The sequence below is a fragment of the Dunckerocampus dactyliophorus genome, chromosome 11 (genome assembly GCF_027744805.1).
Source record: "Dunckerocampus dactyliophorus isolate RoL2022-P2 chromosome 11, RoL_Ddac_1.1, whole genome shotgun sequence".
Lineage (NCBI taxonomy): Eukaryota > Metazoa > Chordata > Actinopteri > Syngnathiformes > Syngnathidae > Dunckerocampus > Dunckerocampus dactyliophorus.
The window spans coordinates 18,806,639-18,831,749 of record NC_072829.1 but is presented as its reverse complement, the minus strand read 5'-3'; the positions used below and the strand labels follow the sequence as shown (position 1 = coordinate 18,831,749).

The window sequence follows — 25,111 nt, the reverse complement described above, 5'->3', positions numbered from 1 at the left end:
AGTGATGGATTGGCCAAGCATGTCTCCAGACCTAAACCCTATTGAGCATCTGTGGGGCACCCTAAAAACAAAAGGTGTCGTCATGGAGGAGTGGAAATGGACTTCAGAGGCAACCAGTGATGTTCTAGTGAACTCCATGCACAAGACAGGTAAGACAGTGTTGGAAAATAACGGTATTCACGCTAAGTATTGACACTTTGGGCATCATTTTCATGGCGGGTGTACTGACTTCTGTTCCCAGCGGTCTAGACAGGTCTGCCCGGGGGCCAGCTCATTTTTATTATTGGCCTTCAGCATATTCTAAAAAGACAAATCAATAATTATCAATGAAAGATATTATGAGGTATTACACTAAGTTGCTTTGTAACCTAATACAAAGCTAACATGTAACTGTTCTGTTCAGCTAACTTCACATATATTGACCTACACTGGATTGGTTAGCATCTTTAACGCACAAAAGGTATCAATATTTATTTGTATGTGGCTCTCAGTGGAAAAAGTTTGGACCTGCCTGCTTGAAACCAAGATTCTATCTAAATCTAATCTAAAACGTCAAGTGCGCCACGATTTGGGGTAAAGTGAATTAAACTGACACATACTCTGTGCACCCAACCCAAGTAGCTTCTGTTTCATTGATAATGTTATTTTCATCACGTTTGAGATTTGGCAGGTTGATCAGCTGTCCTTGAACACACCACAGTTGCTGTGAGAGACAAAAACTCGGATGTAACTTCTACACCGTGACTCTGATTCCATGTGTTCATCGATCATCTTACCACAGCATGGTGAGTACAAATACATTTGATCATTTCAAATGTGTTTAATAAGTGTGTGAGGCATACTGAAGAGAGAAGGAGAGGGTTTTGGAGCTGAATGTAATCCTGGGGTCTCAAACGCAACAATATCCGGGGGGCTGCTGGATGTAGAGTCTGGAAGAGGCGAGGCCACATCAAGTATTCTCTCCGGAAGGCATGCTGCTAGACAGCGACACTCCCAGCTTCCGGCTTCCCAGCATGCTTTGCGGTACTTGTTTTGTAAAAAGTTGCTACAGTTTAGAGTTAACATGGTTGTTGTTTATTATTCCCCATTGTAGTAGTTGTCCTAAGTGCTTTTATTTCCCTGTTGTGCTGTCATTTTGGTGTTGGCACTATGACAGTAGTAGTGTTCTGTCACTTCATGTTCATGTCACTGTGTGACAAGTTGAATGCTAGTTCAGTTTTGGCTTGTGTTTGCGCAGCAAGTAAATGTCCCGTGGGACCCCGACGTAATCTAATAATGACAACAGCGTACATGTAGCACTGTTAGAATGCCTACAGTATTTACACCTTGATGTCTCTATGCTTCACTGATAATGTTTTTTCATCAAACGTTGAGATTTCACACTTTGTTTGGCGGCCCTTGACCGCAAAATTGTCGTGTACAATGTGACTCCGATTACATCTGTTCATGGATTTTTTTAAATAAATGACAAAAATATAGATCTTTTATGGGCGAATTTTCAGCATTCGCTTGTGGTCCCGGAAGGTAACCGCCACAAAAAGTGGGGCTCTACTGTCGGCTATATGCTAGCTTTTTTGCTTTAAACCAGGGGTGTTTTTTTTTTTATTGCGCATGTCATGTTCTAAAAGTACAATTAATTCATTGAATGTGTTATATTTGTAGTATTAGTAGGAAAACTGGGAATTTGTAGGAAAACGTTTGTACACCCCTGCTTTAAACCAAGATTCTGACTAAATCGAATCTAAAAAGTGCAATTCTTAAGATGCTACATGATTTAGGGTGAAATAAATTCATGAATATATCATGTATTACCATATGTTTCCATCCAGTTTCACAGTATGTTTTGTTGTTGTAGTCGTCAACAGCTAGAGGACAGTCTTGTAAAACTTATTTTTATTTTTAAAAATTGTTTCCTGGTTTGTTTGTTTTAAAGTGTTCGCTGGTGTTTGCACGGCTTTGCTTTCTGAGCATGGCTTTTCTCTCGCGAGATCTGGGGGCATTTGTGGCTGCCAAATAACGGAATTGTTGTATAATTTAACGTTATTATTCAGACTTAATGCGCGCAAAGTTGAGCGGTGCTAGCTGTGAGGTGATTTGTGTTCGCGGCCGTGTGAAGCTGTGTCGTCTCAAGGGTTTGTTGCATTGAAAGAAGAGGAAGAGACGGAAAAAAGGAAAAAGTTGTCCAACCCGCGGATTTGAGCTGCAGGACGTCCCTTCTTCCCTGCAGACAGCTACGTCGACGGTTGGACTGGACTTCCTTCCCCCTGATATGACCACAAAGTCCTTAGGAGGCGTCTATTTCTTCACTTCTTCATCGAACGCCTCGCGTGTGCACAACATGGATTTCCGCTCCAGTTTGTCCAATTTAGAAGAGAACTCCAGAAGAAGAAATGAGCCAGATCGCTTCGACACCTGTGCGTGTCCCAGCACAGCCGAGCTCAGCGAGGCAGTGTCTGTGTCTCTGGGCTTGGACGCGCTGTCCTCCCCGCTCCACAACCACCACGGCACCGGTGCTGCCGCTTTTGCAGACTGCGAGCCCGCTGTGGGTCAGAGTTCCCGGGAAGTGGCGGCGGAGTACGGCGTGGCTGGGAATATGGACACGCAAGGCAATAACGACAACAGAGAGGACGAGTTCGGAGACGTTTGCCATGGCATGCAGCAGGTGAGCTGCATGGACTTGCTGAGGTCCGGCGAAGCTGACAGCGCGCAGACAGTGACGCGCGGTTCGGTCATATCCACATTCGTCTGCAAAGAGTCCAACTTGTTTGCAAACTCGGAACCGCCCTCCCAAATGGACCAACTCTTACCACTCAAACAATATTCTGCTTACTCTGTCAGCCCCAACTTGTACAGAGACCTCCCGGGTGTATTGTGCGTAAATGACTGCGCATACGGTGGCCGAGCCGAGCCGGGGAGGACTGGATCAGATGGGCATCATTTGCAGTGTAAATATTGCAACTGTGGACAAGCAGGTGTTGGGTGCAGGCAGGAATGCCGCTGTGTCTGGCACAACAAGAGCGAGCAGAGTAAAGGAGGCATGCGAGCAGCAGCGATGGCACCAGCCTTTGGCCAAGTGGAAAGTTACCAAAGTGAACACGCTAACGGGCAGCCCACTTACCCATCCATCAAGACAGAACCGCCAGCCTGGATGGACTGCACAGATAGGGGGTTCAGGTAAACAACACAGTCTAACAATAATGACTTGTGGATTCTTTTCTTTGGGATAATTCAATCCTCCAAGCTTGTCTCGCGTTCATTCATCCGCCGCATTCTTCTAATCAGACACATTTGTGAACAATGACTGTATTGGCTTGTCAAGATTCACTGTTCCATTGTTCCATTGTGTCCTTTTGAACTTTGTTTGATGCACTCATTGCTCTGTCATTGGTGGATTAGTAATATTAATGTGTTGTGGGCTGCACAGTGCCACATGGTAGACAGACAGACACATCATTACTTGTTTGGGCAGTGTCCAAGGTGAGGCCTGGATACCATTAGCAGCCCGCTGCTTTTATTTTCATTGGCCAAGAGCACATTTTCAAATAAAATTAAGCAAAAATGGGGAAAATAGTGCAGAAAATAGTCCATCTCAGTAAATGAGGTTATTTGAGTTGCTGAGTTAAAATTCAGACTAAGAGACACATTCAAGGCTCTCGACATTTTTTGCAGTTCATTTTATGATGAGAGCAAGAACCAATCATTTGCATTATTCAACTTTTTGACAATTTTTCTAATTTTATGAGATACTGAATTTGGGGGTTTTATTAACTGATAGTCGTCAAAATTATTAACAAATAAATTATTATTATGAATATTATTATCGGTATATTATATTTATATTATTATTATTTAAATATTTAACTGCGTGCAGTGAAGTTATAGAATATAAGAGTTTCACTTTTTTAATTCAACTAATGAAATATTTTCGCTTTAAAAATATAATAAAATTAAAAGAAGAAAATATGGAAAAATATTTTTCATGATGCAGCCTTTGGCGGAGAAGGTTTGGATACCCTTGGCATATAGTGTTGTGCAGCTGCATATTGGTATTACACAATTTGTGTCACAACACCATGTGTAGCTCTCAGCCTTGGCCCTGTTGTGTGCCTGCATGCAGCTCCACTTTGCAGTGCTCTTTGTACAAAACAGGTTAATATATCAGTGTCCCCGTAAACATGAGATACAGCACCTGGTGCTCATCCTGTGGTCGGAGTGTGTTTTCAGAAAGACTGCTGTGTAACACAACTTGTTGCCATACATGCAAACATAACAGAGGATGATTGTAATCAGATTAGAAGGAGTTAGTGGCCAGAATGTCATAACAAGCTGACTAATTTTAACTAAGGTCAAGCATGTTCACCTAAATCCACCGTTAAAACTGTTTTGTGTGCGTGTGTGTGTGTGTGTGTGTGTGTGTGTGTTCAGGCCTGAGGACCTGTTCCCAGGTGTGTACCTATCAGACAGGCGGGTGTGTCAGGTGTGTGGGGATGATGCCTCAGGCTGTCACTATGGAGCAGTCACCTGTGGCAGCTGCAAAGTATTCTTCAAGAGAGCAGCCGCTGGTGGGTGTGACGCACAAACACACACGCACTCACCCACGCACAATTACTCGTGCACTTGTTTCATTTCTTACACCCACTAATTTGCCCGGGCAACTAGGGCAAAACGACCTGACTTTACAAGTCGCAGCTACTTGTTATCAGCAAACATCCGCATAGCGATGCTTGGACTGGAGGTGTGGGCATTGCATGGGGGCGATACTACAATTTTACTACAATACCAAGTAAATACAAGGCCAGTATAGCCGGTAACCGACACCAATACTTTTTTACGTGGACATTTTTCAAGCTCGTTGAATGATTTCGGGATTTTTGCTTTAAATTTATTGATCATGATTACAATCAGAATAAAACACAAGATGTGTTTTATTTCTATCGACACACTTAAAAAAAAAACTTAACAACATTTAACTTAACGACATAAGACAAAATAATACAATTATTTCCTTTTATTACATACAATTTGTTTGAGGAGAATAAAGTCAGCTAAATGCCCTCCTGTGTTGCAAGGACTCACTCGCAGTATAACAACATATAAATTAGTGCTGTCAAGAGATTAAAGAAAATGTAGAGATTAATTAATTATGATCTGTAATTAATTGGTCTAAATAATCAGGTTTTTTTTTTTTATCGCACCTAAAAATTGCTGAGAAAAGCCCTTACTTTTAGGTATTTTCATTCAAATTCACTACATTATTGCGGCGGATCAAAAGATTGATAAATGACAGAAAAAATTTTGTGTCGTTCTGTGAAACCCATTTTTTCAATGTTTAAAGGGGGCGCTACTGAGTGACTTTTTGGGGGTTCATTTTTGCGACACCTGACACAAAAATGTAAGAAGGTTTGCGGAAAATACCTCATAAATAATAATAATAATAATAAACGTAGCAGTTTCAAGATGGCCTTCGCCCGGGTCCTAAAGATAAAATAAAACATCGGGACCATATAAAGCGCTAAAGTTAACACATCCAAAAACAGTAAGAACTCTTTTCTGAGCAATTCAAGTATTGAACACTGAACTTGTTGCTCATCCTCTGCTTGAGATGTTATAATATAAATAAAACAGACCCATCAATCACAGTGCTATAAGTTAGCACATCAAAAATAACATTGTTTATCACCATCAATAAACTGTCCGGTCACCCCCAAACAGCTGTGGTTGCCAGCTGAAGTCCAGTGGTCTCCGGTTATAGTAACACAGTTGGTTCCACCAAAATCTTAAGTTTGTTTCTCTTTTCGCCATCATACATCTTGCTGATTTTAGTTGTTACTGTAGTTCTAATGGGTTATTGGATACAGTTTGCAACACCTTTGGTAGCCCCTCGTCTTCCCCAAGGCTTATCGGCCTGCAGTTCATCGCGATCCATTTTGCAAGAATATTTGCCAGCCTGTCGGTTGCAGATTTGCACGTACGTGGGATGTTTTCCTCGAGTTTTGTTAGGTGAAGCGCTTCGCTAAATTGCTGACGTGTTTGCTGCTAACGCTAGCTGTGGGTGCACAAAGAAGGCATATGACTCTACCTTTACGAATGGTGCTGTCGGGGCGTTGTTGAAATGTAAATTTCCCATTCATTGAACCGACGAGTTTCACATGCTCCTCCATTTTCACGTCGCGTCTTCCCTACTTGCCGCTCCTCACCTTGCCTGCCAGTCACAATGGGAGCATCTCAGCCAATCCTAAACAAGCCCCAACACAATGACGGCAAATCAACATTCACTTCAGGCTACTCGCATACAGTAACTGTAAAGTTACAGATTAAAAATTTGATTAACATGATTAAAAAAATAATGCCCAAAATATGACTGTAATTAATTAATGGCAATTCATGTTATAATTTGACACCGAAAATATGAATACAGTGGTACCTTGGCTTTTGTTAATAATTGGCTCCAAAACGTCATACATATGAAAATGTTTCCCATAGGAAATAATAAAAATCCAATTAATCTGTTCTAGACACTCAAACATATTAACAAAAAATGCATTTTATACAGAATAATTACAGGTCTACATGCAGAAAATGCAAAGTAATCATAAATGGCCAATGGACGGAACTTGATGCAGACTTCCCATACATCCTGGCGAGATTGAATTCAATAGTTTTTCTCATCTTCTTTATCCAATTGACACCACTTGCCACTTTCTCTGGCCCCATGGCGGGTCATTTAGAAGTTTGTTTTAGCAGACAAGTTTGCGACACGCCGTATTGTAGGAAAGCTTAGACAAAAGGCAACATTTTGCCGAAAACTTTCAATGAAAACCGAATCACGGGGCTGACAAAAATCGAGGTTTGACGGTACATGCAATATATGGGAACAACACAACAATGAACACAGATATTTGTGCAAATAAACATAAAGGAGAACAGAAAAATATAATAAAATATGTAATAAAATGTAATGTCATTACAATAGTATTGACCCGGTATTGATACAACACTGTTATCGATATTATTGATATTTGGATCGATCCGCCCACCTCTAGAGGGCATTGTTTTGGTGGAGTGGCTGCTTTATCCTATCCTTTTTTCAGGTAAACAGAACCACCTGTGTGCCAGCCGCAACGACTGCACCATCGACAAACTGAGGCGTAAAAACTGTGCCTCGTGTCGCTTGAAGCGCTGCTTCATGTCAGGAATGAGCCTCAAAGGTGAGCATCCTGGTGACGAGAGGGAGTGTGTGGAGTGTATTTGAGAAGCGGGGTTGTGTACCATACACGCGGATCAGAACATGCTAATAAAATGTTCTAGATCGAGTACAGTGGAACAAAGCTGTTGGGGTTTTTTGTTGCCTGCAGCCAGGGATTAAGAACCTCCCCACATGGTTATGATAAAGAGCCGGGCTGTGTCTGAAAGGGAGCGGAGCTGTGTCTAAAAGGCCTTTAAATGTACTCCCATTGTCGTATTAATTGCAATCAGACCAAAGAAGTTGACATTGAAAACGCTTTATCTCCTTTTATCTGTATGTTTCTTCTTCGCCGTGTCTCAACTGTCTGTGGTGGATTGTAGGTCGCAGGCTGAAGGGATCCGGCCAGACGAGGAGCGGGGAAGAGGAGCACCCTCCCGCTGCCTTGAGGCCTGGAGAAATAGGAGAGAGGCCAGGGAGGAGAGATGTGATCTTAAAGCATGGAAGTGCAGTTGCCAGGGCTCAAGGTGATTAGGAAAAGTGCCACATTCAAACTAATAAGCATATTTTCCTCGTGTAGTTCTCTTTTCCTCACTCTTTCTGTGACCCACTGCCATGTAATACAATTCTTGTTCCCTTTCAGCATCCCAGGCTCTGGTGCTAAGCATCCCCCCGACTCTACGCTCCTGCCTATCCCTGCTCAGCGTGCTCCAGGCCATCGAGCCCGCTGTCGTCAACGCAGGGCACGACCCGGCCCTTCCAGACAGCTCCGCCTCCCTGCTAACTAGCCTCAACGAGCTTGGAGAGAGACAACTTGTAACAGTGGTACGCTGGGCCAAAGCCATGCCAGGTAATTTACGGCCATGCAGAAGAACTATAAATCTATCTGGCAGAAGATATGCACTGTATATCATTTAACAATTGGGGAGGCCTGCACACAAGCAGACAATACGTAATTCATCATGTAGAGTTGGCGCTCGTAAACCCAATCCAACCGCTGCAAATTTTAGCCACTAGAGGGCGATGTTTTCATATTTAAGACAATGGAAGCAGACGTTCATGGCCTTGCTGATTACACAGGTATATTGAATTCAAGTATGTCCAGTACTATGCAAAAGCCTTTGTTTTAATGAACTTTTTCAGACATATTTACATAGGAAAAGAAATAGTAGGACAGATACACATAGTAACTTATGTGTATCTAACTTATTATATGACTTATTTTTTTCTATTTAACAATTTATTCCTATTTTATCGCTCTTATTACATTTTTACTTTTATTGCTATCCTTATTTTTAACATTTTTATTCCTTCCTTTCCTTCACACTGCATAACTATATCTAAGTCATTTTTAATGCTATTTGTTGATTGATATTTTCCTTTTTTTTTTCTTTACACAGGAAGTGAACTTAATTTAAATGACAAGATGTGAACGAATTCTCAGTAATAGACATGGAGAAGGATTAAATAAGCTCTGTTTCTTCCTTCTCCTTTTCGGTCATGGTGAATTCTGCAAATGTCACCACATGATATTTCTTAATGTAACATATAAAGCACGTGTGAAAAAAATAAACCACACCGTACCAAAGAATAGATTAAACATCTGAAAGGTATGTTTTTTTTTCTACTTCTACTTTCTACTTTTGTTTCTACCAGTTTGCTTATTTGAAGTAATATGCACAAAATTCTGACCTACACATCTTAAAAGTAAAATTATAGCGGTTAATTGGTTCCAGATCCGACTGTGTTAAATGATTTTCCGCGATATAGGATTCAATGTTAGTAAATATTTTCATAGTTAGAGCATAGAAAACCTCTTCATAACTTCATTATTTTTAACATTAGAGCCCTTTAGACATAAACTAACACCCCTATAGTCACCTTTACTCTCCTATTATTCGTTGTTTACGAACCAGTTACCCTTAAATTTATTTTATTTCTTCTAAACTTAAGAAGCCAAAAACTTACCCCTTTCACAATGGATAGGAGGAGAACTTTTTCTCACTCTTTTGTGTCGGACACGCCATAGCTGACTTCATGCCTTCATGATGTGTTAAGGTAACGTAATGTAAGGTAATGTCTCAATGTTTTGTGTCATTACTGCCGCCTAGTGACCAGAATACTACATACTACTTGTTTTTCAATATGTTTTGACTAATAATAGACCATAGTCTACCACGAAACTGCGATCATTAATTAATAAATGTCTGAAAAACTGCGATATAGCGAGGGAGCAATAATGAAACCGTGATATTGTGAGGGATGCTCTGCAAAAAGAACAATAACCATTTGACTAGCCAAAACATTTTACTTGTTTCAAGCATTCAGACAAGTCTTATTTTATTATTATTATTTTTTAAATTATTTTATAGGTTAAATAGTGTATCTCTGACTTTAGTGCATATTGCTTACGATATGCAAATTGTCTTGTTAATAAACAATTATTATTTTTTACCTTGATGTCAGGTATTTAGGTATTTATTCTTGCTTAGATTTCACTTTTGTAGTGTAGGGTTACACAAAAAAGTACTAAACTGGTTTCCACGAAACTCTATAGATGTCTCGTGCACGGGTCAAGGAAGAGCCCATTCACTTTTGGTGAGAGTCTGGATAGAGGCGCAGACTTGAAAGAAACATGAAAGAACTGTATAACATCACAAGGAAATCATCAAGGACATACAGTACGTACAAAGTTAAAAACCAATCATAGACAAGAATGGCCAACTGCTGTCAACCCTGGAAGAGCAGCTTAACAGATTGGCGGAGCACTTCCAAGAGGTCCTGAATAGACCACCGCCAGCAGAAAGGCCACACATTCCTAGGAACAGGACTGAAATAAAAGCGGCAATCAAACTACTGAAATCTGGCGAGGCTGCTGGCTGTGACAATATTCCACTTGCGGCCCTTAAAACTGATATAAACACATCTACAGACATGCTCTTTGGGAGAATCTGGGAGGACGCAAAGACACAGAGAGGCACACAATTAAACGACCAAAGAAAGGTGCAGGAAGTGCAACAACTACTTTCAGTGCCCAGTAAGGTCTTTAATCGGGTCATTCTCAACTGTCTCCAGGAAGCTGTAGACAAGCGGCTCTGGGACCAGTAGGCAAGATTCAGGAAAGATCGCTTCTGCACAGACAACACAGCAACACTACGCATAATCATTGAGCAGGCTATTGAATGGAACATGTCCCTGCACATGAACTTGATTGACTCTGAAAAAGCATTTAACGGCTTAGACAGCTTACGGCAACACTGTGGCAAATAATGGATCGCTATACTGTCGAATCCCCACTGATAAACCTTATCTTGTGTAAAGTCTTGCATGCAGGCCACCCCAATCCACTCCAAAACCTGAAACCCCAACGTCTTGAACAGCACTGCCCTACACGAGGTAGAAGCTTTTACCTATTTAGGCAGTGTTGTGGACACCACTGGAAGAACAGATGCTGACCTAAAACTTATGCACAATATTGAAAGTGTTCCCACAGGTCTGCAATTCGTCTTGTGGTGGTGGCTTGCGCATCGCACTTCATTGTACATCTAATATCTCACTATATTGTAGTGTCGTGGGGAGTTGCCGCTTGAGTACCCAGCATGCCTTGTGGGCACTGTGTAAATAACAGTTGTAGTATTTGTTGTTAGCACTTAGTGCTTGTTACCCACATAGACAGGTAGTTCATTGTTGTCGTGTATAACTTGTTATGTGTGGCGCTATCGTGAGTAAGACTCGTTGTGTTTGATGACTACCTGTTTACACTGTGTTGTCAAGCTACTTGTTGGCTACCGCTTGCAAATTGAGGAGCTGAAGTGCCTCTGGCTATGCACATTTCGGATGCCATTTGCTGGACGGAGTTGGAACAGCAAGCCACTTAGGCAATGCTACTATAATGTGATTGTGAATGAAGGTAAGCAGATGGTGGCAAATCTAAAGAGAAATAAATAAAGGGTAGCGGCAAAACCCTCCGAGGCAGTCCAAATGTAGACATGGCAGGTCGCCACAAATAAATGAATATATGGGAAACCCTGCTGTAAGTTGGATGTTTTCACAGGCTTCCGTGACCTGCATGTGGATGACCAGATGACGGTGATCCAGCTGTCGTGGATGGGGGTGATGGTGTTTGCTCTGGGCTGGAGGTCCTACACCCTCACCAACAGCTCCATGCTCTACTTCGCTCCAGACCTGGTTTTCAATGAGTAAGTCGCCCCCGTAAACTACAAAACTATGCATGCTGCAGTTTGAAAACAAGTTTTTTTCTTTCGTGCCAGACTGAAGTAATAATAATAATCCCTGTGACACCAGGTTTATTCGGCATTCTTTTTCTGTCATGAATGAAAAGGAGAAATCATCGCGGAGTACAAAAAAAATGCAAGCGTATTTTTCTTCTGTTCTCGCAATAATCCTTTGCATATTGTATACATGGCCTTAGAGGGATCGCCTCAGTCTCTTTCATCTTTTCAAAACCAGCGAGAGTGTGACAGTTGCTTCTTTTCCTCCACAGTGACAACCTGAATATCTTTCAAACTTAAACTCCTCTCGTGTTACTCCTCTTGTGTTTACCGTGCACATGAAATGAGCACCTGTAAGTTGTAAGTCTGGGTTCATGTGGCTCACAGGCCTTCAGCCCGCCACGAGCAGCCTTCACTTGGCATCCTTAGCAGGAACGCATTGAGTGGTGCTGGTGGTCCCTCTCTATTGGGCTGTCTCTGACCTGCATAGTAATGGATACGCCTGCCCCCGTTCCTGACCTCTATTTTTCTCAGCCTGGCCGTCGCTCTCTTTTTCCATTATCCATCTTGTTCATCTTTCTCACCTCAGCCGCTGCATTTTTGTTCTTGTTTCTGCCGCTCTTGACTGTCCTCTTTTTGTATAGTTCTCAATGCCTCAACCTTCTTGCGTCGTCCATTCCCGCGTCTTTCTTCTGATCGTGCATTTCGCTGGCTCTCTTCCATGCAGCCAGCGTATGCAGGTGTCCAGCATGTATGAACACTGTGTGCGGATGAAGGTGCTGTCCCAACGTTTCTGCATGCTGAAGGTCACCCAAGAGGAATTCCTGTGCATGAAGGCGCTGGTCCTCTTCAGCATCTGTGAGTCCAGCAAATCATATCAAGTCAGCAACTGAAATAAGATTTTTTTTTTTTTTTTTAAAGAATTGATGGAATGGGAGTTATTGTGTGATGGTTTTGTGGTCTCAGTGCCAGTGGGGGGCCTGAAGAACCAGCGTTGTTTTCATGATATACGGACCTCCTACATCAAGGAGCTAGACCGCTTGGCCAGCCACCGCGGGGAGACCACCCGGACACAGAGGCTGTTTCAGCTCACGCAACTGCTGGACTACCTCCAACTTGTAATACACGCACACACACACACACACGCACCAAAACACACCATACTGTGACTTTGAACTGGTGCATAAATGTCACTGGAGTTAGTGTCACTAAAATGCTTTAGTGGAAAATTGTGTAGATCAAAGTGCATCAAAGCTTTGACATCCACCAGCAGCGACTTATCCCTAACACAGAGACTTTACATCAGTCCAGTTCTCTCTCATTCAATTACATGCAGGCTTTTACAAAACATCTCGGATTGGGATTTCTCCTCATATTCTGCTCTTCATATCCCACCAAATACCAGCAAAAGACTCCAAGTCACTTTATTAGCTACACTTTGACACCCCGCATGGTCTAAACTGTAGCAAAATGATGCCTTTACGCAGATGATAATATACAGTGGGGTCCCCGCACATTTGCAATTCAGTATTCACACCCTCGCAAATTCACGGAAAAAAATCTTTTTTTTTTTTTTGACTAAAATTGTGAAAATTAAATATTTTTTTGACATTTGTTTTCTCTGAAAATAGGTTGTCTTTTCTACAGAAAACACATTTTGGTCACCATAAGTGGTTAGCATGTTGGCCAACACAGTAACAGTCTGGAGATCGGGAAGACCTCCCACATTCCAAAAACATGCATGTCAGCTTCATTGCGACTCTAAATTGTCCATAGGTATGAATGTGAGGGTGAATGATTGTTTGTCTATACGTGCCCTGCGATTGGCTGGCGACCAGTCCAGGGTGTACCCCGCCTGTCGCCCGAAGTCAGCTGGGATAGGCTCCAGCATACCCCCGCGACCCTAAAGAGGAGAAGCGGTATAGAAGATGGATGGATGGAAGTTGGTAATAATTTATAACACATGAAAATACAGATAAAATGTCTAGCATACATGTACCACTCTTAGAAAGCACACAATTTTTACACATTTATTTTTTATGCTTCACTGATCATTTTTCACCATTTTGCGCTTTGTTTGGCAGTCCATGAACGCACCCTAGTTGTGTGCTGAGGCGCAAAAGTTTCTCTGGCTACGGAAGCACGAGCTTCGTCAGCATCAACCGTCTCTAATAATTACAACAATCAGTTTTATTGCGAGTGTTGATCAAAAATCGGGGGAGAACGGCAAGCTAGCAGAAGGGTTGTGAGGAGAGAGAGCGAGTTGTGAGTCAAAAATACACATTTTTCCATTTGCTGCGGTGGTATGCAATGCAACGTCAGTCATATTAAAAGTGTTTTCAAATTAGGTACAGTCACGAAAATAGTGATACAATAATCCCTCATTTATCACAATTAATTCGTACTAGATCCAACTGTGATGAGTGAATTTCCGTGAAGTAGGATTCCTTATTTATAAATGGAATATTTTCGTAGTTAGGGCATACAAAACATGTGTACGACCTTCTAAATATGGGTTTTAACATTTTTAGAGCCCTTGAGACATGAAATAAATATAAATATATATAAATATATAAATATAAATATAAATAAATATGCCATTTAAGACATAAATAAGACTCAGACTCATGTGTCTTACTGTAAACGTGTTTCTTCGGGAAGCTGAGTGACTGGCAGGGGTTCAGCGTTGAGTTTCAGCTTTGCACGGTAACGGGTAGCTGTTATGAAATAATTCAAACCAGCAATAAAAGCCTGTAAGTGTCTCACCGTACATTACAGTACTGACCCCTAGAGACCAGTGTAGAATACTACATATCATCGACATCTCTGAATGGCTTATATTTGTATTTTCATTCATTTAGCCATTTTTATGTTTGAAACTGCTTAATTTAGGCAAAAAAACACATAACTGACTAATAATAGGCCGCCGGCAACCATGAAACAGCATGATTTGTTTATTAATATCAATAATAACAATAACAATAATAATAATAATAATTTTTGAAACACCGTGAGAGTGAAGCCATGGAATTCAAAGCACGAAGTGGTGAGGGACGCTTGAATATGCACAGAAAATGTTTCAACCCCCCTGTAATTGTATTTATTTGCAAGGTTTATACCCTTGCTGTCTTTTTAAATAGCATAACACAACTGACATTACAAATGCCCACTCTTTATTGAACGTGACCATCTATGAATGTTTGTATGCAAGATAAATTTCACATTTCCAATAGGGGGTGGAATCATTGTGATACCGGTTGGTTTTATTCTAAGGGATCAAATTATGTGACAGAAATTTCTTACTTTCATTACAAAAATGATTCTGCTGGAAGGCATTTACACGGCCCTATAGCTGCTGTGTTTATATAGCGGCTAAAATGTGCATTTTATGTTTTACTGTTGGATTTCCTCTTTTAGCAACACAAAAGATTACCGTAGTCACAGTTTATTCAGTAAGTGGTACAACTCAAAAAGTGTGGTTTCGTACTGGGATCAGATAACAACAGTGTGACTCACACAGTCCAAGTTTGAAGAAGACCACACCAACAAATAAAAAAGATGATCCTGTGAGCTTTTTTCCTCCGATGATTACGCTAATGATCATAGAAGGATAAACATCCGGATATGATTTTATTTTTTGACGTCTTTATGAGCAGTTGTGAAACCACAAACTATACTTTCGGCATCTACAGTATGAAAAGTCTTGGTACATATACTGTGTGTATCTAGGCAACCACTAGAGGGCGTCGGTGAACAATACTGTACTGTATCTTAGTCACCGGCAGATAATGGAGGAATGTAGAATCATGTTTTCTTTTCTATTACTGTTATTACTTCTATTATTAGTTATTTTCATTCAAACACATTATTGTCGCACAGATTACTCCCAGATATTGGCAGTACACTCTTGAAATTGTTGAAGTAGTTATTACCTTATGTGTACATAAAATATTAGCAGTAGTAGAAGTATTTTACCTCATTTCGGTAGTATAAGGATGTAAGACAATAGGATGTTTTGTTTGTTTAAAAAAAATGGAAAAACAGGGACTGTTTGAAAATACAGTTGAGGCGTACTTATGTAACTTTTGTATTTATTTGGTAGGTTATGGATTTAAGATGAAGTGGATTTTTTCTAATATAATAAACATTCTTTTTGCTTCCAAATGTCATACATGTTTTGTACCAAGCAGCAGCTACAGGAAAACATTTCATTGAGAATAGCAATAAAAGAAAAGAGCATTGTAGTATGGAAGCACAGTAAGTCGTGTATTTCTGACATGGCGCACACGTTCCTCCTGTCTTTCATCATGAGTTCACCCCTGAAGGCTCCACTATGTCAGTGTCTGCACATCTCGTCTAGTGAGTCTTATTATCCGGATTGTACACACTAGGATTGGCTGGCCGTGCCCTGAAGGCAGTTAAGCTTTGTTGATGAATACTTTACAGTTCAGAAAGTTCCTCTAACCTCAATTTCCTATAGTCTGCATCCCAATACATATAAGGATTTAACGTCATCGTGTAATTTGCATAGTTGGTTATGACGCAGTTGCAGGTAAATTTTATGTACACCGTGGCAAAATGTAAGCAAAAAAACATGAGAAGCAAAACAAATGTGCTTGGAAATACAAACGAACTGTCTCCTCTAGCTTCTTTTTGTGTGTTTTTTTATGTCACAAGCAAGACGGAGCCGTCTGTGAGTGCTTTTAGATGGGGCGTGGCTAACAAGCAATACATGTTTTCATGTTAGAGTCTCCAAAAGTCACTAGATTTGTTGCAGGTCGCTTTTTTTGAAAACCAGAATCTAGAAGGATTGCAAAGTTGGCAACACTGATCCCTCCTGCCACGTCTTCTTATTCTCTGGCAGACCAGGTGCATATGAGTTGTGTTCAGAAGCAGAATTTGGATGCCATTTACTGTACGGAATTGTAACGACACGCTACATTCACAGACAGTCCCATTATAATGTGTTAATTACTGAGGGCGAACAGGACAACGAAATGTATTTGTGGCATGTAGGGGAAACACTGAGAGGTATTTCAGAATCTCTGACCGTTGCCTTTACGTTTGCAGGTTGTGCGGAAGTTACATCAGTTCACTTACGATCTGTTCATCGAAGCTCAGTCCCTGCAGACTCGCGTCAACTTCCCGGAGATGATCTCTGAGATTGTCAGCGTCCATGTGCCCAAGATCCTCTCAGGCATGGTCAAGCCCATCCTATTCCATAATTCCGCTTAGAGAGAGCAGCCTGTATGTCACTTGAGCTCCCACATGCACTTCTTTGAGCACTTGTGGTAAAAATATCAAGAGTGAAGAGCCCCGTCTTCAGGATGATGGATAGGCACAGAGGTACGCATCTGGATAGAAACAGGGAACTGAGCTCATTCTTCCTGTCTAATGTAATCTAATCGCATCTACTATGTTCTTCATGGTGCCTGTTCTGTGTCATGGGCATCCAATGTTTCATCTGTGTGCACAGCTTTGATTTTTTTTTTTTTTGCTTATCTCCCCCCCCCCACAGTGAATGTTACTGTATGCACCTGAAGCCAAAGACATTTTAAAACACGTCTGAAAGCTGTTCTTAGCCATACAAATCATCAACTAACAGCAAACGCTGACAAGATTATTGCACTTTTGATGTTCTGTCCATTTATATTTGTACGATTTTGACGTCGACAAAAAAAGGAGCCCACACTGACTTTGCAGCTGATTAACACTAAACTGTAACTATATTTGACTTTATATTTGCCTTGTTTTTTTTAATGTCATTTCGTGTTTTTCCACTGTTGTGACTTTTCTACAAGTGAGCTTTCTTAAAGTGTTCTTTGCAGGTGCTTTGTTGTGAATCATGTATTCATTGTAGCTTGGGAAAGTCCGAAAGGTCTGTGCTGAACCGTAAAGGACCGAGCAAGGACCTGCTCATTTGTGGCAACATGTAATAAAACTGGAGCATGAGAGCATGTATTTGTTTGGATGACACAAAAGAGGAAATGTCACACCGCAATGGGAATGGTGTGCTGTTATGAATATTTATGACAACAACAGCACTACTTTCTTGTTTTAATTACCTTTTTAACATGACTGATTTTCATATAAAAATAGTATGAAATAGTAAATACATAATATATACATATACATTTGGAACTGAGCATTCACGGCCCCGCATATTTGCAAATTTTTGGTGAGAATAGAATTTTTTTTTTTAAATCTCTCTGAACATGGCAGAAAACGCATCTCATTCACCGCAAGTCGGTAATAATTTATGAATATGTGAAACAGGTAAAATGTACAGCATATATGTACCACTGTTTAAAAAAAAGCCCCACATTTTTACTAGGGATGCTCCCGTCAGGGTTTTATGCTGCCGATTCTGATACCGATCATCCATGAGGGAAATCGGCCGATACTGATCGGTGGCACCGATTGATCAGAGCATCCCTAATTTCAATGTTTATGTTTTTGCTTCACTGATAATGTTCTTTGGTCAAGAGTTGAGAATTCACACTTTATTTGCCTGTCCACGAACGCACCATAGTTGCTCTGAGATGCAAAAGTAAAACTTATATATAACTTCTACACCCTTGACTTCTATTCCGTGTGTTCCTGCATCGTCTTAGATTTTCATTGATTAGTAGAAAGGACCTATATATTTTATACTTTAAATGTGTTTAAAAAGTGCATGACGCATATTAAAGACAGAGTTCCGGAGCTGAATGTACCGTATTGGACTATAAGTCGCTCCCGAGTCCCATTTTTGGGGGAAATTTATTTTATACAATCAGAGACCAAGGACAAATATTTCATTTCCAAAGGCATATTTGTATATATATTGTATATATATATATATATATATATATATATATATGTATATATAGTCATAACAGTAAAATGGAGAACAACAGGCTAAATAGGCGTCTGTTAACGTAATGTGAACAGATGGTATGTTGACGTAACATATTAACAGTTATTCAGATAACTATAGTCTAAACAACATAACATAACTAGTTTACGTGCAGCTTGTAATCTACGGAATATGACTTTCTTTTGGGGGGCATTTGTGTTCCATCTTTCTCTGTTGTCTTTCCAAGTTGATGTTTACATTGTACATTTTCGGTGGTACAGGAGTGATATGAGTAGCAGATACTGGCAGACAAGCCTAGAGCGCCCTCTCGTGGCTGTCAGTGTGAAAAAAAACATACATAAGTCGCTCCAAAGTACAGAATAAGTTGGCAGGACCGGCCAAACCATGAAAAAAAGTGTGATTTATAGTCCGGAAAATGCGGTATATATACAGTGGTGAGAAAAAGTGTTTGCCCCCTTCCTGATTTCTTGTTTTTTTTGTCACACTTAAATATTTCAGATCAGTAAACAAATTTAAATATTAGTCAATGACAGCACAACTGAACACAAAATGCAGTTTTTAAATGAAACTTTTTATTATTAAGGGAGAAAAAAAATCCAAACCTACATGGCCCTGTGAGGAAAAAGTGATTGTCCCTCCTGTTAAAACATACCAGAGATTAATTGAGATCTATCAGTCTGGAAAAGGTTATAAAGCCATTTATAAAGCTTTGGGACTCCAGCAAACCACAGTGAGAGCCATTATCCACAAATGACGAAAACATGGAACAGTGGTGAACCTTCCCAGGAGTGGCCGGCCAACCAAAATTAACAACGACTTATCCAAGAGGTCACAAAAGACCCCACAACAACATCCAAAGAACTGGAGGCCTCACTTGCCTCAGTTAAGGTCAGTGTTCTTGAGTCCACCATAAGAAAGACACTGAGCAAAAATGGCGTGCATGGCAGAGTTCCAAGACAAAAACCACTGCTGAACAAAAAAACATCAATGCTCATCTCAATTTAGCCAGAAAAATCTTGATGATCCCCAAGACCTTTGGGAAAATACTAGACAGACAGACAGATGACTTGCTAACACTTGAGATTTTCAGTGAATGTTTTGAGTAAAATGTGTACCCACTGAAATGATTCTAACGTTATGTCATTTCCAGCCAGTCCTCTATTTTCTCTTTTGAATCTGCCTCATCGAATGCATCTGTTAATGTCCAATCAGGTGTGGATTATATTTCTGTGCACTGACTAAATCCTGAATGCTACGTCAGCACTCTTTTTCTGTGACTGAGTCTTGTCACACTGGTCTTATTTTATTTTAAAAATAAAACAGTTCAAAATGCATTAACTGTATTCGTCAAATTAATAGATTGTTACATTGCTAAAATGGCATTTTATTTCGGAGACACATTTTTATAAGCAGATAAAACAGGCCTGAATTATTGGAACACAAACCCTTAATTCAAATTCATTCATTTTGGGCATTTTTGTGGAAACGTTTTGCAAAGAGCTCTTAGCCTTGACCCCACCAAACACATTTTGGGATGAATACAGTAAAAAGCTTTCCCAGAAGAGTGTTATCCCAACAAAAGAAGGGGCAACTCCTTGTTTTCTTTCATTTGAAGTTCATGCATTGTAGACCAAACAGAGAATGGCTAACATGGGATTCATCCGTGTCTTCAAATGTATTGCCATCTAGCGGCGGGCTGCTGAAACTGCAGCAGAGGTTGGAACGATGTGGACATCTGTTGAATCCATTGCCATTTGCTTTGAAATGTAACTGGACCCTGATTCCTTCAATGTTTGGAGGAGGCTGCATGACATCCTCAGCAATTATACAAAAATACTAATATAAGTCAGGATTCATTTGCTTGAGAAGTCTAATTAATTACCAATTTTTGTTATTACACATATGTATTGATTTTTTAAATGCAGTGGTGCTTTGTTAGATATAGTTGCCCATTAGTCTGAGTAGCCACATTGTCAATTTAAGCATTTTAAAAAACAAGTTCTCTCATAAAGTATTAGTCACATTCATTGGAAAGTCTGATCTGAGGACCATTGCTAATTTGAATATATTCCTCGCTACTCACGCCCCTGCGGCTTTCTCTAAAACGGAATGGCATCTTGTCGGTTTGCAATAATCAAAAATGTATGTGTTGATGTCGACATTTGAACTCAGTTTAGATTCCATCTCATTTTGGTGTTTTTTTTTCCCCGAGTCTGCTCTGCATCAATATTACATGCGTACTCAAGCAGAAGAGGGATTTTTCCTGTTGGCTAACATCAACCGCAGAGAGCACAAACACAATGGCCGCAAACAAAAGTTAAAACGACTTCCTTATGTTGGATAATTGACAAAAGGGAAGAGAGTTTACTGAGAAAAAAAATGCAGCATAATTAGGAATAAACTGAAAAAGTCAGTGAACAAATATCAAGCTCATAAGAACTTGCACGAAAAAAATACCGTAATTATTCATTCACAAGCGGGTTCCTGCAGTTTAAGGTTAGAGTGAGTGGATGGGACATTTGCTTGTTGTAAGTCTCTCAAAATACACTTAAATCTGTCTTTTTTCAACGTGAAATCTGATAATACACATATTGAACTAGTCTAAATGCGCACCGGCCCATCTCAGGCAACTTTATTTAATTCTTGTAAAGGTTTTCGAGGCCAAGATGACTCATTTAAGTAACAGGACTGAAAGTAACAGGAGTGAATTAGCAGGAAAAATATCCACATGGCATTTAACAATGACAATAACAAATACAATAGGGCCTTCGCACGACCGATGGGTCTTAGTTGTCGGGCTCTTGGGACAACACATAACACTGATTCAACAAAAAATGTGTAGTTAAAAAAATAAACAAACAACATCAAAAAAGGTTATTTCGGTAACAGCACTGTGCTGAGAATGAAATATCCTTGAACACGCAGAAAAATAAATGAGTGAACTCACTTTTGGCTGTCCTGTGGACCATGTGACTTGTAGAATATTTTTTAAAAAGTCAGAGAGGTTAATTAATGTGTTTGGGTAACAGAACTGAGTGAAAACCCACGGACACAACTAAAGTGTGAATTTGAACTTTTTTTCTTAAAAAAAAGGGATAAGAAGTAACACAAATATGTACCAACAAAGAATTGAAATGATTACATTTCTTGGTAAAATCTAATGTTAGCGATTGGGTACAAACAGGCAACAGATGCTATTTTTCCAGTGATCAGTAGTAGTTGAAATGAATATTTTAAATTGTATTTATTAAATATGCAACCAGATCAATGTGCAAGACACTTTGCTTAATAAAATGTATTTTTCACTTATTTTCTTGCCCATTTTATTTCCTGGGGCACCGCTTCAGTGGAATGGCCCAGACAACAATTAGATGGTAAGATGACACCATTCAATGGCTTGTTTCTGCGGCCTGTCTAATGGAAGGTGATTCCTACCCAAGTAGCAGTCCATTAACAACCAATTAAGTTCCTATTAATATTTTACCAGACAGGGCCTCTCATCCTGATGTGTTTTAAGGAGCTTTTTCCCAGGAGTGCTTGAACATGAGCAGCTTTTAGCGCAGCATAAAGAGGCCTGTGTAATGGGCTGGAGGAGGAGGAGTGGCAACCTGATAGCACTGAGAGGACAGGAGACAGGCTCCTGCAGCTGGCCCGGCCCGCCTGCTCCCAGCCAAGCCAAGCAGTGTTAGGAAATCCTTGACTTTTACAGCTTGGTCACAGGATCAGACATGAATAATGGCCTGATGTCACGAGTTGAACATAAATATGTTTTGATATTTAAACATGCGACTAATGGATTTCATCTCGTTTACATACAGCATGCCTGTGGGGCTTTCCAAAGTAACGGTCCGAAGCGTAATATCCACTTTTCTGGCGACCTGTAGTGGATCCGCTGTGTGCTTTAGGCTTGTGTGGCAGGATGTTCCGGGCCAGTGTGGGGAAACTCCCTGCCTTGAGAGAAAAAGTGAAAAGGAGAGGGAGAGCGGCCATAATGTGCCTGCAGCCTCAGGCTACTCCCAACGGATAAGGCATTTGTCTTCGCTTGAAAGTATGATTTATTTTTCCACCAGTCAGAAGGGTTATGTTTGTCACCGCACACTGAAAGGACTTTTGGAAATAGCAGCAGAAACAGAAAGGGAGAGTCAAGAATGTCTACTGGCTTTGCAATGCAGCATTTGTGTCAAAGAGTTCTATGGCTTCCTTGTTGAAGCTCTCTCCTAGTCTTCATTAAGTCCAGTTAATCATACATTGCCTGAACCTTGCTTGTAATTTATCAGCATCTGTGTGGGGATGATTAAGGGGAAAGGGGGAATGCGGGAAGGAGGGGGGGTTGTGGTTGTATCAGGTTTCTTCCACTGGGTGTAGATGTAGTCTTAGATTTTTCTCTGGGCTGCTGATTAAGTGTGTGTGTGCGTGCGCATGTGTGTGTGTGTGTGTGTGTGTGTGTGTGTGTGCAGGGAGTGCACTGAGGAGGAGAGGAACTTCAGCTTTAATTTCCCCCAGCTCCAGATATTACACCCCCGCGCTCCCTGTTTTTATTGGACCCGAGACCAAAAACACCAAAGTGTTTATGATGCATTAAAACATGCTTGGCAAGTGGAGAGCGGAATTGTAAATCTATACATTTGGCTCTCTCAGAGAAGCCGTGCGTCTTTTTGAGAGCGTTTTGTGTGTTTTACCAAGAGCGATGATTGTATGGTTGCTTGAAATCACATTCATCATAGTGATGTGCACGGCTGTGTGGAGGGAAAAGTCTTCGTCCAGGGGAATAAGGAAGCAGGGTGTCGTGGTAGAAACAATTGCAGGGCAGTGCATGGGAATGTGGAGGCCTTGTTGAGTTTGGGGTGAGAGCACAGAAGGAATGAATTATTCTGTGTTTCCCCTAATGACTATTTGAACAACAGGACGTGTTACGTTCTATTAACTTTGTTTTTGCTGTCCGTGAAGTGTTAATGGCGTACATAGCTGCGCTCTAATAGACAATGCATGCTCTGTGCTTCATCTTACTGTCAAGCAGCCTTCATACCTGGAGACACATTAGCAGGATCTAATTAGTGTAAATATTTCTCTCCAGTATTTCCTCACCAACCCGGCAGCAATGAGCCATATGTTTTTCCACAGCCTCCACACTCTTTCTACCTCGCCTTCGCCTGGGCACTCAATTTACCTCCTCTACGTCTTCCCTTCCTCCCCTTTGTCGACGTGCTTTTGTAGCGTCGCACCATCTTCCCATGCTCCAGCCATCTTCTGCTTCATTATTTCTGCACACAGCGTCCGTGCCCTCCGCCCCTCGTTGCTCCCGTGTCCCAGCCAAACACAATGTGACAGCGCCGCCACAGCGCTCATTTAAAGCCATCACAGGACAGATTTCCCCTTCCAAGGCTCCAGCATGCCGCCTGATAGATGGTACCCCTGTTTTTTTCGTCGCATGCTTGGGAGCGAGTTGTTGTTTTCTGTCTACGTGCAGCTGCCTGGGCCTTTTTCTCCTCCCTCATTCATCTATGTTTGTCTGAACGTGTGTGTGTGTGTGTGTGTGTGTGCTAACTTGGAAGTGTAATGCTTCCTCTGTCAGTAATGCTCCCTAAAACAATGAATTATGATATTACTTGGCTTTGCTTCCATTCCCTCAGACTGTTTTTTACATTTAAGGCACCCTTCACACGTTCTGCTTTTTTGACTGCTGCTTAGGTTTTTAAATGCATGGTGTGTGTGATGTCTTTCGTTCCTGCGGTGCGCTCATTGCAGCCGAACATCTTTACTTTGACAAACTAACTTCAATGACAGGGACACACTTCCTTATGCAGCGGAACACCCATCTAAGATTGAACACAATCCAGTGTGGTACACTGGTTGACCTTGAAATTATAGTACATAATCCCCAGAAGTAATGGAATTACAGGCAATGCTTTGACCAACATTTTAAATTAGCAGTCATACAAGTGTAAAAAGAAGTGATCTTCTCAATCTTGAGACCTGCTTGGAAGGCAAACCGCCTCGTATAAAGAGCTTGCACGTGTTTTAACATGCTCATCTGTGACATAAGAGTACAAACATGTGAAGCAATATAAACAGTAAAAGCAAAAAGCAGAAAATTCTGTACTCACACTTAAAGGGACAGTCTGCAGCCGCTTAGAGGGCGTCAACTTTTGAATGCACTGCAAGCATTATATGCCGCCTCATCCTGTTTGGTGTACGTAAGCTACGCCGACGTAACACACACACACACACACACACACACACACACTAGTTATGTTTATGTTTAGCTACGTTAGCTATCATTGAATGTATAGCCTATCATAAGCACACATTGGCTCCAAATTTTCAGTCGCTTGTCTTGACACTGCTTTTGTGTGCATATGTGCACGGGCGACGGACATGTACATGTATAGGAGATACCTGTGAGTGACAGCTATGAACGCCAGTTATTTTACTCTGGCCAAACTAAAATTTACGACAATTTTTATGCAGTTTAACTGTGGGAAATATGGAATTTTTTTTCTGTTTATTAAAAGACTATTGTTAAGATATGCTAGCTGGTGATGGTGTTCTGATATTGTGTGGTTTTAAAAAAAAATAATTTTGCATACAGTCTCTTTAACTTTTTGTGCTTGCACAAAGACTAAACGCAGCTAAGTTCCCAGTGTACGTTCTGTTCTTCTTCTTATACTGTAGATCCCCGCATATCCGCAATTCCTAATTCGATTCATTCATATGCCATCATAAATTTGGTCAAAAATTATTTTTTACTTTTTTTTTTCTCTGACAATAGGCCGTTTTTTAACACATTCAACACATCTCATTCATCATACATCTGTAATGATTTATAAATATCGGATA

General features: G+C 40.7%; 1 protein-coding gene across 2 annotated transcripts; it reads left to right on the top strand.

The window, feature by feature from the left end:
* The first annotated feature begins 2,006 nt into the window (after nt 1–2,006).
* LOC129189513 (progesterone receptor-like) lies at nt 2,007–17,414 on the top strand. 2 transcript variants are annotated; one of them, XM_054791252.1, is made up of 9 exons: nt 2,007–3,174; nt 4,426–4,562; nt 7,092–7,208; nt 7,567–7,710; nt 7,827–8,033; nt 11,238–11,382; nt 12,143–12,273; nt 12,382–12,533; nt 16,486–17,414. In XM_054791252.1, the coding sequence occupies exons 1-9, from the start codon at nt 2,270–2,272 to the stop codon at nt 16,648–16,650; spliced, it is 2,103 nt and encodes a 700-aa protein (XP_054647227.1). In that variant the 5' UTR covers nt 2,007–2,269; the 3' UTR covers nt 16,651–17,414. The 2 variants fall into 2 exon arrangements, with proteins under 2 accessions (XP_054647227.1, XP_054647228.1); XM_054791253.1 differs by lacking the exon at nt 16,486–17,414 and having other exon boundaries at nt 12,337–12,454.
* The last annotated feature ends 7,697 nt before the right edge of the window (nt 17,415–25,111 follow it).